At 52.9% G+C, this 18,103-nt stretch overlaps 1 protein-coding gene and 1 long non-coding RNA gene across 7 annotated transcripts; one reads left to right on the top strand and one right to left on the bottom strand.

Annotated features, from left to right (window-relative positions):
- Positions 1-565: 565 nt before the first annotated feature.
- Positions 566-11,440, bottom strand: UBXN11 (UBX domain protein 11). Its single transcript, XM_027788051.2, has 12 exons — positions 11,341-11,440; positions 10,954-11,054; positions 10,257-10,311; positions 9,134-9,210; positions 8,562-8,676; positions 6,964-7,178; positions 6,531-6,608; positions 4,992-5,112; positions 3,760-3,860; positions 3,451-3,518; positions 2,529-2,666; positions 566-1,708 (listed from the first exon to the last, which is right to left on the bottom strand). The coding sequence occupies exons 1-12, from the start codon at positions 11,345-11,347 to the stop codon at positions 1,543-1,545; spliced, it is 1,242 nt and encodes a 413-aa protein (XP_027643852.1). The 5' UTR covers positions 11,348-11,440; the 3' UTR covers positions 566-1,542.
- On the top strand, positions 3,935-17,399 carry LOC114012418 (uncharacterized). 6 transcript variants are annotated; one of them, XR_008746402.1, is made up of 8 exons: positions 3,935-4,928; positions 6,202-6,347; positions 8,023-8,138; positions 11,002-11,187; positions 11,360-11,456; positions 12,422-12,541; positions 15,181-15,429; positions 16,985-17,399. It is a non-coding gene; the product is annotated as an uncharacterized LOC114012418 (long non-coding RNA). The 6 variants fall into 6 exon arrangements; XR_008746401.1 differs by lacking the exon at positions 6,202-6,347 and having other exon boundaries at positions 4,914-4,928; positions 11,002-11,456; XR_008746403.1 differs by lacking the exons at positions 6,202-6,347; positions 8,023-8,138; positions 11,002-11,187 and having other exon boundaries at positions 4,914-4,928.
- Positions 17,400-18,103: the final 704 nt, after the last annotated feature.

The raw sequence follows: 18,103 nt of genomic DNA, 5'->3' as shown, positions 1-18,103 counted from the left end.
TCACCCTGCGTAATGATTCTGAGTCATTTCCAGCTCAGAGAAGCCGAGTCAGTTGTACTCACTGCTGCAGCCTGACACAAAGATCTTAACACCTTAGATTGCTGCCGCTAATCAAAGGCTCACAGGACTTGTCTGAATATCCGACAGTGCGGTAGTGACAGGTACCTCTCTCAAGCATTCCTCTCTGCGTGGTAAGAAAGGCAGCCTGGGGGAGGGACAGCTTCAGCCAGACATGTGAGCGATAAAAAACCCCTGGCACAGAGATTACCTGGCTGGTTATAGAGCAGGGTATAGAGAGGCAGTGGAAAAGGCTGCCCTATGGGAGGGTCCTGAGTACGCTCCTATATCTGCCGTAGGTGGAAAAAGGAGGAAACTAACTTAGAACTGTGAGGACTGAGTCACTGCCCACAGGGAGCCCAGGGAAGCAGCTGGTTTGCACGGGTGGTGCTTCCTGTATTTGAGTTCTGCGGGGTCCAGCTCTGGTCGGAGGGTTCTGGGAAAAGCTCTGGGCATCCTGCCCCCTTCCACAGCAACTGTGCCTTTGAAATCTAATGGAAGTGGAAACTGCAACTTAAACGGTTTTATTGGGAGCCTTTAATGAGGGTCTCTGCTAAAAGGGAACCTGCCAGAAGGTGCTGCCTCTCGCAAGTGGGAGTGCCGTCGGCTGGGAGTCAAGTGGGAGCTTGTCCCAGCTGAAACAGGAAGAGTGTGTTGGGGAAAGGGGCCTGCGGAGTGCAGCCCCAGCCCACAGGAGAGCAGGGAAGATGCTTTATTCAGGGTTCAGCAGAGACGCAGCGAAGGGTTTATGCTCTTCTCCAATGACACGGTGTCCTGTTGCAGCATCCAGCTCCTGGCTGCAGCAGGCTGCCAGGGAGGGAGGCAGGCAGGCTGGCAGCCGGGGCTGGGAGCCGGGGCCCTGCCGGAGCTGGGGGCTGTCCAAGGGAAGGAGTCATTCACGTACAGGAAACCCAGCAGCAGGATCTCCTGGCTGAGTCTGGCTCTGTCCCAGCATTGCAGTGGCTCAGGGCCTTTTGGTTTAGTTTTACTGGGGACCATATAACTGAGCCTGTTTCTCTCGTGGTATAAATGCATTGAAATCTCTGGGGAGCAGCTGTGTGTGGAAAGCAAATTGACCCTGGCTGTTTGTCCATCCTATAGAGAATCCCTGAGCCCAGCTAAACAACTGCCCGGTCCCAGCGTAAAGCTGGTGGCCTTCCCTGGGTGGGGATGAGCCTGTGTAACCTTCAGCAGAGGTGAGAAACCAGGTCTTGGGCTTGAGCTGACACAAGTGCCCCGGTGTTAGGAGCCCATTTGTCTCGGGGAAAGGCAGCCACCCATGAGGCAGCAGGACTGGGCCTGGCACCCTGTGCTGAAAGGAGAGGCCACGCTGCTGCCTCTGAACTCTTCCGTCCGTCCTGGGTAACGGCGCAGTGAAACTAAATCTGGAAAGACAACCCTCTCCTCTCTTCCCAGCTGGGGAGGTTTTAACACAACTAACAGTGCAAGGCAGCTTCTTCCTCTTGCAGCGCTTGGGGCGAGCTGTTAAGCTGTTTGCAGCCCTGTCCCCTCGTGTTGGGAGGGGTCTCTTCTCCGCAGCAGCAAGAAGGCACTGGGGATCAGTCCACATTCCTGCAGGCTCCTGGAGTTGTCCATGTACACCCTCTGGGGAAAGGTGCTGATGATCTCATACGAGTTGGAGTCTCCACCCCTAGGAAAGAACAGCACAATCTTTCCTACACACAGGATCCCCCAAGGTTTCGCTGAGATGCTCTAGTTGATCCAGCTGTGGTTATGTAAGAGCAAAGGGAGAGACTGTTTCACAAGCGCAAGCTGAGCAGAAAAAAGGGCTTCCCGCCCAAACTGCAGCCAGCCAGGCACGGAGCAGCCGTTCCAGGCCGCACAGCTGCAGTGGGGAAGGAGGCTCTTGCATCCCAACAGCAGTGAGCTCATCGTGGGCTTCCCAGGAGTGGGAAGAGGGGAGAGCAAAGGGGTCCCCACAGCCATCTGGAACTGTCCCCAAAGGGATGTGTGAGCCCTTGGGCAGCGTTAAATGCGTTGGGATACAGAGCTGGCTGAGCCAAGGGTGGTGTTTATCCAACAGCGGATCCAGCAGCTAGGCTGAAGGCTGCAGCTCGGCTTCCAGGCTGCACTGACGCCTTGGGAGTGGTGGCAATAGTTGGGTGAGTGCTGCTGAGCATCTGGAAGGAGGTGACAGCAGTGGTGGGCCTGGGTCAGATGGTAGTTTTGAGAGGACAAAAGAGGCTTCTCTGCTGCTGTCGGCTTTTTGGAAGGTGGATGCTGAATGCTCTGAGCTAAGCATAACCCCGGCAGCGCTGCCTAGAGAGCACCTCTGCTGGTGGAGCCACAGCAGCAGAAGTCGCCCAGCAGCGGCTGGGGCTGTAACCCTCAGCCCTGCTCAGCTCCAGCAGATTGAAGCGCAGCTCCAGGGCCTTCAGCAGCAGGAGAGAAACTTTCCCTGGGGCTCTACAGAACTGGGTGGAGAGCGAGGAGGGAAGTCCTAGGCCTACCTGGCATGGGTGAGGCGTTGGCGCAGGTCCCCTATGGTGTCCGTGAACAACATCTTTACAATATATGTCTGCTCCCCGCTCTCAGACTTGATGCGGAGAGTGCAGATATCAGGGGCAGAAGCTTCAGCTGTCTTTTCCCTGGGGGTTATAAAACCTTGTCAGCTGAGGAGCGAGTGCTCTGCCAGTGGCAGAGCCCTTGAGCTCCACGGAACAGCAGAGCCTTTGGGCTGCCTGGGTGATCCGAACAGGGGAGAGTTGTTTCAGGTCTGGGAATGACCATCTCATCCTTGAGATGAATGAGGCTCCATCTGACTGTGGCCGAGCAGAACAGCCCATGGACCAAAATGCTGCTTTGCTTTCCCTGCTTAAAGGTGCCTTGAAAAGAGGGTTGCTGACCTTTTTTAGCTTTTTCATTTTAGAACGGGGCTGTCTGGTAAGTACTTCGGCCTACTTCTTTGATTAAAAATAATCTGCTTGGGGTTTTTTTTTTCATTAGCTATTTGGGTCTTGTCTTGCCAGAAGACTATGAGTGGAAAAGTGCTGTTAGTGTGACCTCCCACTTGGGCATCAGTTTCCTGGAGGGATTCTCCCGTTTAACGTGACCGCAAACATCATCTTAGGTAGTTTCAGACTCTTAGGCTTTGGCTTGCTGTCGGGAAAGGTATTTCACAGCAGTAAGGAAGTAACATTTTGAGCAACAAAAGCTTTTGTTAGAGCTGTAAAAGATGGCAGGGTTCCTGTAAACAATTCAGTGGTCTTCCCAAAAGACCACACTTGGCCTTTTTTTCTAACTATTCCGAAGGTATAAAAGGGGCAAGTCCATTTATTTCCTCAAGTGAAACCCCCTGAAGTAAACCCGCAGTGATCGACAGGAGGAAGATGAGAGCCTGATAGGGCAGGGGTCAGGGGGCTGTGCCTGTACCTCTCCAGTGCAGACAGCCTGGGTGTCTCCAGAAGAATCTCTTTGCTGCTCCGCACCCCATCAGAGCCCTAAAACCAAACCAGGTGAACGTCACCGCTGCCTGCTCTGCGCAGAGAGCCACCCGTGCCGGGAAAGCCCAGGAGCAGGTGCCAAAGTGCCATGTGTGCACTGGTGGAGCCTCTCTTGGAGGAGGAGGCTGTGCAGGGCTGAGAGAGGGCTGAGGGGAGGGGGTGCTGGTGCTGTGCAGGGTGCTGAGCCCAGGGAATTGCTGCTGGCCTCCTGTGGGTGTTTGGGGGGGTCCACTCATACCTGCTGTGCTGCTTTGGCTGAGCCTTGGACACTGATTGCTTCTCTGTTTTTCAACGGCTTGGAAAGCTTGTTGATTAACTGCTCCAAGGAGACTTTGGGACCTACCAGGGCAGAGGGAAGAACATTTTGATAATTTTCCCCCAGAATAGGCTGGTTTGGTGAAATGAGAGTGCAACAGCCGACAGGGAGAGCTCTAGCCTCCCATAGCTAGGTTGAGACTGGCTCCCCGTCTCTGTTGAAGCTTGTCCTACTTTCTGGCCCACTAAATGTTTGATTGTCAACATCAACCAGTGAGCAACCCTGCAGCCTGTTCAGCACACACCTGGGATGCACAGCAGGTGGAAACCTGGTTAGTCCTGCTGTGAACGGGAAAACCTGAAACTATGACAATTTTTACAGACTTAGAAAATTTTTTGTCTTGTGAGGGTGCATTTGTAGGTGTCCCTTTTTCTGTGGTGGCACCGGGCAATTATATTTTACTACTTGGATAAAGGAAACATTTATCACAGCTTCTGTTTGTGAGTGGCCTTGAGATGAACGAGCAAGTAGTACAGTTTCATATAAACAGGAAGACGTTGCTGATGGGCCATGCATGTGGTCGGGTTATTTAGTTATGCATGCACAAACCCACAAGTTTCTCTCTATACGACTGACTGCATCTGACTTTCCAACCCTGACAGGTATTGCTCACACAGATTGCTAGCGTCTAGAAGCAAAATGAGGATTCTGCCCTGAGCTTATGTCCCATTTCTCTTGTGAAAATCTGAAGAGGAGTCGTTCCGTTTGGTGCAGTTAAGCTCAGACTGGCTTGACAATGTCCGCCTTTACGGAATAAGCATGTAGGAGAACCAAAGGTTGTTTGCAGGCTACCCCCTTGAGATCTGCAGGGTTCCCTCAGCATCCTTTGATGCTGCTGGAGGTGAAGGTAGAACGAGCTCGGCCTTTCAGAAAGGCACAGGACAGACATGTTTTTGGAAACCCACTGATCTCCTGGGCTTTTACTGCTTGTCCATGTCTCATTCTTCAAGAGGATTTAATTATGAGAGGACATCGTGTGTGCTGCCTGGCTCCCAGCTCCTGAGGCTCCGCTGGGGCTACAAGCACAGGGCTCTGACCCAGAAGTGTTGCTTTCCTCACTGAGACTCTACACATTCCTACCAGCTGCCCTGGTAAGGTTTTGATTCTCCTTTTTGGGAGTTAGCTGTGTTTTTGAGGCAGGTTTAAGAATTTACCTGGGATATCAATGGTTTCCTGCATCTCACTTGATTTTGAATGGCCAACCACTTGGCCGTGGCCAGGAAAACTCCCTGGAAGGTGTCTCTCCCGAAATACCACGTCCCTTCTGTCAGTGACCTGTTGAATTAAGGCCAACTGCCATAAGCAACTCTTGACTGTTGCACAAGCTAATTCTCACTGCATCAGAGCACAGTAAACGACAGCGATGACAACTAAGAGTTGTAAACCCCAAACAAAACCAAGACAGTTTCCAAGGAAGCTGCTCTAGCTGTGCAAACTCAATTTTTCAGCTCCTATAGGCTCTCTAACAAAGCAAATCCCAGGGATTTGGGTGGGATGGCCCACCCAGACCACAAGGTATTTGTTCATCCATCTCAAACAGGCACTGGGCAGCAGCTCCTTTCCATGAGTTGTCAGAAATATGCTTGGACCGGATCTTTCCTCTGTGTCTGCTTCCACAGCTGAAAATGCTGAGTGGAAAGTGATGTGGTAGCAGCATGCTGGGGTTGGGGAGGGATTTGGCAGTACGAGGCTGAAGTGGGGACTGTCGGGTGGCTGTTACAAACCGAGGGAGGCAGAGTGCTACCCTGAGGCCACCAGCAGTGGGGAAAGCTGTATAAGTAGGGGCAGTCCTTCTGTCTGCGTTCCACTCATGTTCCTCTTACAGTGGCTGACCATATCGCAGGTGGATGCACTCTGTGTCTGTATTTACCCCAGATTATTGTCTTGTGGCTTCCAGACGTGGCCAGCTATGCACAGATTACAGCCAGCCACAGCCCCCCAAGAGCCTTGCACCATCCTCCTCCTTCCAGTTGACTTTCCAACCACCCTGTACACCTACCAGCTGATGCTGGCTGTCCTGACCTCATGCTTGCCCACGCAGTTGTGCCCTGCTTTCTTCATGGCAGTGGGTAGGTGCACCCCTCTGGTTGTGCCTCCTAGTGTTTCAGGTGCACTTGAAGACCTAATTAGAGTCCTCTGAGGCACTCTACCTGGTTTTGGCCTGAAAACGTGGCCTTGGCTTTTTGCCATTTCTGAGAAATCAAAAAACAGGGCCCGAAAAAAACTCAGATGGCCAAATCCATTAAAATTGTGGCAAAATAAACTCTCCCAACATCCTCCTTGAAAGATACTTTTTCAACCTGGGTTTAAAAGCTCTTCTGAGGGAGCTATTTGAGAGCTTTGTTTCTCCTTTTTGTTACATAGCTCTTCAGATGCTGCACATCCTACTTCTCTTCTACAGTCTGCTATGCTCTTAGAAGCCTTGTACCAAGCCAAGATTCACTGTGGCAGAGAAACCATTCCCTCCTAATACGAGAAGCCAGTGAGCGTTTCTGCAACAGCTCTAGCAGGTGTGCTCCCGCCGAGACACACATGCACAGAATGAAGCTGCATGTATGCTGTGTTCCAAAACCTCAAATTTAATTTGCCGTGGGGAGTAGCCAGCAGACTAGTGAAAGAAACCTGAATTTTCTTGGGAAGTGAGAGAGCAATTTCTTCCAAAAAGCTGATGAATAGGGTTTTGCACTGCTTACCCGCAAAGGGATGCCATCTGGGTAGCGCATCTGCAACTCTGAAGGGAAATAGCCATCCATAATATCCTGCAGGCATTGCTGAAATAAACAGAAAGTCTGAGGTATAACCACAAGCTCTCATTTTATCTCACGACTGATACGTTCCTTCTGGGCTGCTCCTATTTGCAGTGTTATTGCTGTGCAGAAAAGTCTGCATAAAAGACCCAGAACCTCCATCTCTAAAAATTACTACACAGACATACTAGTCTTTAAAGGCACCACGGGAATGCAGGTGAGAAGCTGGAGGTCTGGGTAGCTGCTTCTAAAGCGGTATTAAAGTACCGTCCTTGGGTACTGAGATGAGCTCACAGGGCCTATTCACCCCCTTTCCTGAGGCTCAGTGAATGACAGCAGGATGGCTCTGAGTCCGATTCCTCTACAGCCCTTTCCGTACCTGTGCGGATGGGTCCTCGTAGGGCCGAAAGGGTCCATTGACCACGATCCCATTTTGATACAGCGTGAGGGGAAGGGGTTCTGGCTGTCTCAGCCGAGCACCCCCAGGCGTGTGCTCGATTTGAGAAATGCCTTCTCCAGCCAGCACATTCAAATCCTTCACGTTTTCCAAGATTAAATCGAAATCAATCTGGTGTTTGGAAACAACTGCTTCACCTGTGGTGGAGGGATCAGAGTTACAGGGGAAGGGGATGCCAGCTAAGCAGCTTTCCCCTCTGTGTGAATTTGAGTCCTAACAATTTTGGGCTGTCAGTGCTGCCTCTCCGTGCTTCACCTTTCACCCTACGCCTGGTGCGACACCGCTGCTGTGGCACAGTGTTGCCAGGTTTGCATGGGTGTGTGCAAAACCACAGGGAAACAGCCCTCTTGCCACAAGCTAATGTCACTCCAGAGGCAGCCACAGACGCAGCCGGCTCTTTAGAGACCACAGCTTGCTTGTCTTTGGTTGTAATTCCAGAAGTGTTGCGTTGTCCCTTAATCTGGTGCTGTAAAACGCAAGGAGTGAGGAACTTAACTAGTTGGATTAACTAGATTGGATAAATGGATCAGGGCAGACTTGCTGAAGAAATGCCAGTGTAAACACTGGCAGCTGCCTGCTGCTTGCCACCAGCAGCTTGCTCGCTCTTGCTGGGACGCTGCTGAGGATGTTTACTTGGGTGCTTGAGGAGGGTGGCAGGGTGAAGCAGTAAGGGTTGCGAGGAGACAGAAAAATGAAATCAGAAGAGGAAATGAAAAAGGAGATGTAAGCAGAAGTAAACCCTTTGGTATTTTCTGTTCTGCTTTTTTATGATTTGATAAAGGAGGGCGGGGAAAATAGCCCTTAAAAAGCATGAGGTGAAAACAATTAAAATTATTTGTACAGCTTCCCCTGTCTTCTCCCCTCCTGTATCTAAGGGAGGGAAGGATTAGCTAGCTAATATTTGCATGGTGGTTAGGAAGCAGCATTGGCTCTACAGCCCAAGTATTATTACTTTTTTTTCCTCTGTTACCACTTCCTCAGAAGCGATTGCCAAGTATGCTTGGACCCCATACAGCACAATCAGGTCTCAATTAAACCACTCACGTGGTGGTTGGGAGGAAAGGCAAACAATACTCTGATGGAGTCAGACAACACGGGTAAGTTACTACAGCTGCTATATACACAAAGCATCTGATTCGGTTTTCCACCCATTTTACATCAGTTATTAGAGCAACCAAGCTTCAAACGTTTAGGGTATGCGAACTCTTTAGGAAGCAGCTGCTGCGAGGGTATCCTTCCAAATGGCTGAGCCATCAGGTTCTCTCCTCTTCCCCTAGATGGAGCTTACAAAATATGGTATTTAAAATACCAACGTCCTGCCTGGCTTAGCTCCTGTTAAATTGCTCAGTGTCTCTGACCCTGAGGTGGACTGATGTGAAGACCTCAGCGTAGGATCACAAATTCTGAAGACCTGAATTCTGGGTCTCTGATGCTTACCTACTCTGGGGAGCATCGTATTTTCTCTAAGCATGCAGTGGGAGCTAGGACAGCTGCTTCAGCAAGGAGTGCTGGTGCTTTACCTGGCTTCCAGAGGCTCCTTGCTGGCAGCTCTTCTTCATCCTTGAACGATTCTAAATCTTCCAGTTGTTCATGTCTCTCTCCAACCCAGATCAGACCATAGTCATTTAGAAACCGCTGTAAGAGGAAAGTATGAGTCAGCATTGTAGACCAGAGCTTCAAAAAGTAAAGCCTGAGTGTGGTCGGCTGTGACCATGGGAAGCAGAAAGGGAGGTTTGTCTTGGGGCTCTTTGGCTCTGGCGAACAAACTCACTAGCAGGGTAGTAGTAGCAGCTCTAGTAGTAGTAGGCAAAAGGGAGAATTGAAATATCTATAGTGACACAGTAATCTCCCAAGATTGTAGTCATAGAAATCAAAATTAACAGGCTTGCAGGAGGCACAAATGTTTGTGTATTTTAAAAAACCCTCCTGCTGCCTTGTAGCTTGCATTCAACTCATTTTCCTTTTCAGCAGGGTGAGGTGAAGAATTGTGACGATCAAAGTGGCAGCTTGTAAAAGACCAAGCAGCCTGAGACCGCAGTGATCTCAAACTGAAGGTGCAGGTGGCTTAGGGCAAGTGAAGTAGGTGTCTCACCTCCATCTCCCAGACCTGGCTCTGCAGCTGAAGGCACCTCATTTCCAGTTCCTCTGCTGTGGATGAGTCAGGGACATCTGAAAGGGAAGACTTGTTTTTCCGATGTACAGTCTTAAAGAGGAGCTGATACCACACAGCGCAGATGCCCCAGCTGTGCCTGCCTGTACCGCTGGTGAACTCAAGCCCATAGAACGCAGGAGCTGAACGTGAGCTCTGCATGCTGGTCCCTGACAATGCAACGTGCAGTGGTTTGATGAAGGTGCTGACAGACTAAAAGATAGTTGTGAACAATACTGGTGAAGTTTTATGCCGCAGGAAGCTGATGTGAGGGGTGCTGTCCGCAATTATACAATGAGAACTGTTTTGCTTACGCAGTCTGAAGGGACCTATTAAAAAAATGAGCAGGTGTCCACTAAAGCTGGATCCAGAAACTTAGGCTGAATGGCCAGAACAATGGACGATGAGGCACAAAACACATGTTTGTGGTCTGACAGGCATATTCTTGTTCTCTGCTCAGGAAATTGAGAATTTACCATAGCTTTGTGCTACAAGGTAGTTCAGCCGTTGTAGGAAATGTGTCTGGGCTCAGCTGGAGAGCTGCTGGATTCCAAGGAACTGAATGGGGGCAGGGAAAGACCTTCACTTGCTCCAAGCTGGGTTCAATTTATTTAGGCTGCCTTACAGGATGAGTGAGCCTGGACCTATAGTACTGTTTGAGACTCCAAGCAGATTTTTGGTTTTACTTAGCTGTGAGCAGCTCTGGTCTTTCAGCCTGTCTGAACTCTGCACTATTTAACATTCTCTTTTCTTCTCACCATCCTTAGGTATCTGCGTGGCTGGTCTGTGCTCACGGAAACCTAGTAACCCATAGAAAATAGGTCAGGAAATAGTGTTTTGCACTGTACCAGTAAAGCTGAGTAGCAGGTGCAAGTATAAAGCGTGGATCTGCTTTGGCAAACAGTGCCACGTCTGTGTAACTGATACCACTCACCAAAGAGGCTCTTGGGCTTTTAGGGCAAGGATGGCTCAGAGAGGAGGTCTCCAAGCCTGCTCTGTTGCAGTACCAGGAGTTCCGTAGCTCTCCCACAGGTAGGAGCGAGGTGCCGAGTACAACAATTTTTACCTGCTCTTTGCTGAAGAGTCTTCATCTTCTCTTCAAGTTCAGCAATCCTCCTGTCCTTCAGGACCAGAACAAATAATGACTTTGTTTAGTTCCTTGGCCTTTGGAACCCTGAGGCACAGCTTGCACAATGAGTCCTGGCTAGGTGACTCAGCGGTGCACGTACTCTCACCCCACCCAGAGACAGGCAAAATAAGGTTCAGAAAGGCTGTATCACCTCACAAGTACCTTAATTAGACTCAAATGATGGGTGGGATATAAACACACTGCGCCAAGGATAGGTGAGGGACACACTGACCTATCTCCCCCTTCTCTGTCTGCACAAGAGCTGTAGGCAACCTCACAGACTCCTGCCTCTGTGCTTCCTGCTCAGGCACAGCTCGTGCTCTGACCTGCAGCAAGTGGCTGATCTAAAAAAGAAAGCAGCACCTCTGCAACCACCTCTTAAAAAAAAAAGGGGGGGGGGGGGAGGGGAAAAAAAGGGGTCATTACTTTGCGAGAGTCATTAAGAAGTCTCCCACCCCAAGGACTGATACAATTGCACTGCTGCTTTGCAAAGGCCTGTGTGTGTAATTAACAGAGCAGACTACAGATTAACTTGTTTTAGCCCAAACTGGGTCTGAGCAGAGGTAATGCTACTGCGGCTTCAACTGTCAAAGCAAGGCACAGAACAGGTTCAGTAAGGGGCAGGATTTTTTACCTTCAGTTGCATTTCTTGTGCTTGTTTCTCTATTTTTTGTTCCAACAGAGTGATTTTTTGCATCATGGAGGACATGAGTTCCGTGTCAGTGCCAGCTGTGTCTGGAAGCACAAATACGTGTTACCTCTCTAAAATGGCAATTGGTATTGGAGGCTTGCCTGTACCGTAGGGCCCCCCCCCCCCCCCAGGAATTCCTGTTCTGCCACAGAGGTGTGACAGGGGTACCTTTTGCAGGTACTGGGTAGAAATTCCTGACTGGTAGGGAGATGGCTGTGTATGCGAGAGGGGGACCACAGGAGTTAGCCCTGACCTGGGGTACTGAGTCCACCAGGCTGTCACTGAGAAACTGTGATGGCCCAGAATCCCCTAACCATTGATGGACTTTACCCTGCATATTCTTTTTCAGTGGTGAGCACCTTGAGCAGGAGGGGAGACTGCCTTGCACTGGATTCTTTGTCCTAGGAGACAGGCTGTCATCTTCTGAGAAGACGCATAAAGAGCATGTAAGAAAGAAAACAGTTCAGCATTCCAAAATCAGGTCAAGAAATACTGGAGTTATGCAGAGGGAAAGAGAGGGCCCAGTCCAGGGCAGGAGAAAGCAGGATGGCCCAGTCCATTCAATCCCATAAGCACTGTCAGACTAATGAACGTACATGAGCACTCGTTATGAGCCAGGGCCCAAGGGAAGGTACAATCATAGCAGCTGGGAAGAGTGAACACAAAACAGGGCTTGCAGAAAGAGACCATGATGCCAGTACAGAGCATCCTGCGCTGCACAGTGAGGCAGAAAGTGGAAATATTGAGCTATTTTGGCAAAAAGCACAACGCTCTGGGATTAACAGAAGCAGCAAACTTCACTGGGAATGGAAAGGGAGTTTTTGCTCTAAGATCTAGTAGGAAGAATTTGACCTAAAATTGAACCGTAAAAATAGATGAGGCTCTAATGTGCTCTAGGGCTTGCTGAGACTATGGAAACCTTTTGTTACTTATCTGATTTTGGACACATGTAGGAGAGGAAGAGCTACAACCATTGCAAAATATGTAGGAGGGTGAGAAAAGCCTCACTGGTGGAGGCAATGAACTTGGACAGCTCTGCCCTTTTAGTAAAAATAAGAGGGGATAATATGTAACAATAAAGCATAGCCTCATTAACTGTGGGAGGATTTGCTTGATGTGCAATTTTTTTAAAAAATGTAATTGAAAAGGCTATCAAAAAAAGCCCAAACTGTTCATTTTTTTTTCACTAGCTCATCTTCCCGGTCCACACATTCTTGATTTCTGGGCAGAGTGGCTATTCATACACCCACAACTACTGCTTGTAGTAGCAGTTAAAACCCATGAGCAGTTAAAATCTGTGGGAGCTGCCTGAGAGCAGAAGGGGTGAGACCCAGGTGAGTGAGGTGCAGGGGTGCCCGCTGCGTCAGGGCAGCAGCGGGTGAGAGCACCAACACTTGCGATGCCGTTGCAGCTGCAGAAAGCGACTCTTCTCTGCTGGAAACTGAAGAAACACAAACGCGACATGAACCTGTGTGATGTGTGACTGACCAGTATCCCCAGTACCTCTGAGATGCCAGCCAGGAGGCAGCAGGTAAGGAATTTGGGGAGTTTTATTCCAGCTGGTGTTGTTTCTAAGCCTGTCCCATCACGTGCAGCCCTGCGGGTCCCCAGGTGGCCGGTAGCGATCAGCTTTTTTAAAGGATCATTGGCAAAAAGGGGCTCAGAATAACGGGGGTACCCGGGTACCACCCGGGGGTGCCCGTGTATGTGGGCCCTGGGGGGCCCGATGTGGGTGGCAGCGCTGGGGGCACCGTGTGCTGGGGGGGACCGTCACGGTGTGTGTGGGGGGGTCCCAGCCCGCGAGGGGTCCCGCCGCTGGCGCACCACTCACCCCACCGCCGCCATTACCCTACCGCCGCCATCTTGTTTACCAGCGGTTGCCGCGGCGACGCAGGGCCGCTGCGATTGGCGTAGCCCTGGTCACGTGGAGGGCGGGGCAGCGGGAGGACTACACATCCCAGCATGCAGCGCGCCGCCTTCCACCGCGGGACGGCGGCCATGGCGGCAGGGCGCCGGGTGCAGGGTGCAGCGCGGGTGGGCGCCGGGCCCAGGGCACTGCGACGGCCCCACCACGGCCACCCTGGCAGCCGCCACCCCCGGTGCTGCCCGGGTGGCTCCGGGCACCAGCGCGGCCCCGCTTGGCCCCTCGGGGGCCACCCGAAGCCAGCCGGGCCTGCGCGGTGGGTGATGCGGCCCGTGGCGGGGCCTGCGGCCCCCCGTAGCCGCCTCTGGAGGAGGGGGAAGCCCGAGGCAGCCCCTCAGGTGTGTCGCTGGAGCAGGGAGGCCCGGGCTGCTGCAGGCTCTGCTCTGCGCCACCGCCAGCCAGGCAGAATGCACCCTGCCTGCCCTTTGCCCCGCATCCCTGCCTGCGGAGCGCTGCTGCTGTGGGGCAGAGCCTCTGGAAGTTTTACTGAATCTTTCTGTATGTTGTGTTTGTTTGTGGAACAGTTAGCTATAAGAACATCTTGATTTTGAAGAGTTAACCTCCATGTTAGCTATGCTGCTTGTTATCTGAGACTGTGTTGCTTAAAGTCCCTATTCTATAGACCATAACAACCCTAATCCTTACTCTCCAGACCATAACCAGAGCACCCAGGTTCTATTGTGTATAGGATGACTTATTGGACAAATTGGCAAGGCAGATGTATAGCTGTCCAACTTGGCAACAAAACTGACTTTTAAGGTGTCCTGAAGTGAACTACCTTCATTATAATACTAAAAACCAGACCCGCAGGTCAAGAAGACCCTTGCCCAGGTGAAGACCCTTCCCCTGCGCAAGTGTAGTAACAGACAGAAGAGGATGGCACAGCAGATATTATAATTATATGCAAATAACTAATCAGTCGTAACTGGTAGTGTACGACCTTGTAATTGTGTATAAATGTAACAGTGAAATCTGCACAGATGTGCTTGATTTGCGGTGATGCCACCGAGCACCCAGCACGGCAACAGAGTGGCTGCTGCTTAATACTACTACAGTGGCGTTAAGAGCTTTGATTCCTGATTTCAGTGGCAGCTTCAGCCTCTGGTCGCTGCAGATGCTTTGCCAGGTGCTGGGGCGGGACCTGATGCCGGAGCACCACACACAGCTGTGCTTTCTTCCCTCAGCCACCCTCTGCACACCCTCAGCTTCAGCTCATAGATGGTCTGTGGCACAGCCTGACCTGAGGCATCACTCACTGTACAGCTGCTCCGGATTTCCTCACCTCTTTCTTTTGTCTTTTCTCACCCAGGCACTGCTGCACACTTGTTTTGCCTCGCTGATGCTCAGAACTCCACCTAGCACTTGCTGCTGTCTGGGGAGCCCTCCCTGCCTATGTCCTGTCCTGCTCGCCACTGCTGTGCTGCTCCACTCTCCGGAGAACTCGGCCTCAGCAGGCTGATTTTTAGCACCTTTTATGGGATGTTGGCTGTCCCCAAGAGGCTTTAGTTTCAACACATCATGAAGTGCAAAAACTAAATTTGGTGAAGCTTTGCCGCAGAGGAGCCTGTGCTGTGATGCGCTTGGCTAATGCAAAACCAGACAACAGACAGGTGTACATGCTTGGTGCGTTTCAGTAGCTTTACTGATTTCAGACCATCTTAAAATAACCAGATCCTTTTTGTGTGCTGCTGCTGCAGCTGAGGGGATGAGGGAGCTGAGAGATCTGTAAGGAAGGGGATACTGGCAGGCTAGAAAAAGGTGTTTCCCTGATCCATTACCCGGATCAGACTACCCCAGGCATGTAACTGAAATTCAGAGGGACAGCTTGGATCCAGCTTCTGCTCTGAGTTGCAGGGAAGGAGGTTTGTTACACGGTGCAACGCAGAGCCCTTGTTGAAATGCTGGCTGTGATTTGCAAACCCTCCCAGTGAACCAGGAGGGATTTTAACCCATAACCCCTATTAGTCCTTCATGAGTGTGGGGCACAGGACAGGAAGCCCCTGGGGAGAAGCAGAGCTTTTGAGATGTGGGAGAAGGCAGGGTGAGGGGTTTGCTGCCTTTGCTGGAGACTGTGGCCAGGGCAGCCCACTCAGAGCTGGCTGTGTGGCCATGTTGGGGAAAAGGGAGCAGGAGCTGTTCTTGTTCAGGGTGATGCAGACGGATGGCTCTGGAGAAGTGAGGCTGAAAGGGCTGTATGGTGGTGTTCACATCTGGAGATCCCCCATGCCGTGTCTTCTTCCTCACAGCACTGGCAACGGATGCGATGTCCCCGAATTGCCTTGGGTTCAAGTGACCCTTTGAGGTGGCGGGGCTGGTGCAGGGAAGGAAGGTGTGATTGGTGAGACAGGGCTGCTGCTCTGCTTAAAGCTTCCGACTGCAGTTGCTGCAAGCAGATGAGGAAGTGTTAACGGCACACCCTGAGTTGAGCCCCAACCATGCAGCCCCTCCAGCGCGCCCACCTGCTCCTCCTGCTCACCCTGCTCATCCTCTGCATGGTAAGAGAAACCCTGTGGCACAGGGCCCTGCCAAGGCCAGGGGGTCCAGCCACCTCTGTCCTGTGGGTGTGATGGCAGTCAAGGGGCTGTGGGGTTCAGCCAGTGGGAGAATTTGTTCCTTCAGCTGGAAACCTGAACCTTTTATATTCTATTTCACTTTAACCCTGACTGCCTTACCAGGAGCTTTGCACTGTGGTCTATAAGGTCTAAATACTGCCATATATTGCCTTTTTTAAAGTGTTTTTTAACTTAAGAACATCACTCCTACCTGTAACATTTGCTCTTAGCTCTCCACCCCATCTTGCAGTCTCTCCTTTGCCTGCTGGCACCTGTGCCTGGTGTGGGGATGCTGAGCGTGGCTGCAGATACGCTGGAGATGCTGGTCACAGCTGTGGGGATGCTGGGTGGGCACGCAGCTGAGAAGTTTGTTTCCTTTCACCTCTCCCTGCTGGAGGTTATTTTCCTTCCTGCTGGGAAGCTCCATGGGGGCTTGATTCAAGTGGCGCGCTGGTGGATGTCAGCTTTCTCCTGGGTGGGGACCGTTGTGTGGGAGGAATGAACGTGCCAGCGCTTTCGAAGAGAGCGATGCTATTTGGAACAGCTGTCGGGATGTGGGGGGTTTTCTACAGCATGTTGGTAATGAGGCCAGATTTGTCTGTGCTTATTTTGCTCAAAGACTCCATGCAGCTGTGACCTGCTGCTGGCTCCAGAGGATGCATTTATGTTTCAGGAGTCTCACTCTGTGGCTGGACAAACTAGCCAAAAACCCTCACAGCACCCTGGTGAGGGGACAGAGCTGGACGTTGGGGCCCCATTCCTGGCCCTGTCCTGGCTCCGGAGGGATCCGAGGAGCCGTGTGAACCAGTGTGGGGGCTGGCTCATGGAGGGAAATGTCTCCCTTTTCCAGCAGCCCAGGGCAGCGCTTTTTGCTGCACTTCACTGTTCACAGGCACAATGCACAGCTGTTTACACCAGGATTTCCAGGAAAGGACCAAAAATCCAGAGGTCCCACAGAGCCAAGGCACAAGGGATTCACACAAACATCTTAATTTTGAAGGTGCCAGTCTTCAGAGACGGAAGGAAACTGCCCTGTTAATGTTTCCCACACTGACTGCAATGTTCCTGCTTGCGACAGCGCGCGGTGCTGGGTTGCTGGGTGTCCCTCCTCTTCCTCCTCACTCCTGCACCCCATATCCTCCACTGTAGGGCCAATGGGCCACCATGTGCCCAGCCACTTCCTCGCAGCCACCTGGAGGGCAGAGACAGTGCCCCAGCTTCTGCTTCCTCCCTCAGATTTCTAAAAGCCCCTGCCTAGAACCGGGGCAGTGCTGTGTGAGAGGGCTGGCTTTGCTCCCTGTGTTGGGAGAACCCAACAGTCAATGGGGATTTCTGTGTGTGGTGTGAAGGGGAACCTGCTGGGGGAGGGGAGGCTGGGTGTGTCGGCTGGGGAAGGGGCAGAGTGGGCCCCAGCGTGCCCCCGGCTCCTTTCTGCCCCCAGGGCAGCCAGGCGAGGGGTCTCAACCCTGCGATACCGGACTTTTGGGTTTTTTTCCAGCCCTTTGGCCAGATGGACAACCTGGACACCAAGGACCCCAAGCCCGTGACCACCCTCCCCAGCAATCAAAGCATCTCCCAGAGCAGCCTGAGCCCCCCGTGGGGCAGCCCATCCCTCTTCTCCCTCACCCTGGGGCTGGCTGCAGCTTTCTTCCTGGGGCTGCGCTGACCAGAGCGGGCCACCGTGCACCCCACCCTCCCTGACCCCCTCAAGAAGACACCCCCAGGATGGCACCCCCTGCACCTGCACATCCTTGGACCCTCGCAGCGTGGAGCTGCCATCCCTGCCTCCCTCCCCTCAGTGCTCCAGCCTCAAAACAAAACCCCGAAGCTGCCCCAGCTGGAAGTGAAGCCCTGGGGCCGGCTCGGGAGCGGGGCTGCTGCGAGGCTCTGAGAAATAAAGCACTGGTGTAGAGGCCCCTGGCTGCTCCGCTGCGGGGCTGGGGGGGACCCCGAGGGGTTGGGGGGTCAAGCCCCGGGCCGTGAACCCTCCGTGCAGCAGGGGCTGTGTGGAACCGCAGCCCTGCGAGCGGTTGAGGGGTGAGATCGGGGGGAGCACAGCCCTGTCCTCCCGGCCACGCCGCAGTCGGGGGTGGGCTGTGGTTCCGGATAGGCCCGCGGCAGGGCTGGGAGGGGCTGGGGGTAGGCCCGGGGCCCGGGGGCTGGGGTAGGCCTGGGGAGGGGCCGGGGTTGGCCAGGCCCTGGGGCGGGCCGGGGGCCGGGGGCTGAGGTAGGGGTAGGGCGGGGGCCGGGGTAGGCCGAGGGCCGGAGCGGGTACAGCGCCCCCCGCAGGCCGGGCGGGCTCCCACCGCACCGCCCTCAGCGCCGCGGTGAGTCCTGGCCAATCGCACAGCAGGGGCTTGTGCTCCCCACCAATCCGGCGCTGCCAAGCTCCCCGTTATTAGCCAATCCCGGCCTGGCGGGGGCTATATAAGGGTGGCTGAGGCAGGCGGCACTTCCGTCGCCCAGCCGGGGGAGCGGAGCCGTGGGAGTCGGATCTGCGTTCTGCGGGGCCGCGCACGGGGCCGCTCTGAGCGGCTTTTCCCCTTCAGCAGCGTCTCTGTCCGCAGAGCTGGGCTCCGCCTGTGTGTTTCGAGGTCCCTCCGCGGCTTCCAGGCGC

This window comes from Falco peregrinus, chromosome 3, assembly GCF_023634155.1.
Source record: "Falco peregrinus isolate bFalPer1 chromosome 3, bFalPer1.pri, whole genome shotgun sequence".
NCBI classification, from domain to species: domain Eukaryota; kingdom Metazoa; phylum Chordata; class Aves; order Falconiformes; family Falconidae; genus Falco; species Falco peregrinus.
Note: the sequence above shows the minus strand (reverse complement) of the source record. Positions and strands in the feature narration are given on the sequence as shown.

Excerpts from the sequence above, each read along its gene's own strand:
- UBXN11 (XM_027788051.2), bottom strand. Across the intron at positions 7,179-8,561 it reads AAGGAGCCTCTGGAAGCCAG|GTGAAGCAGTTGTTTCCAAA; the intron begins GTAAAGCACCAG and ends CCTCCACCACAG. Across the intron at positions 1,709-2,528 it reads CAACGCCTCACCCATGCCAG|GGGTGGAGACTCCAACTCGT; the intron begins GTAGGCCTAGGA and ends GTTCTTTCCTAG.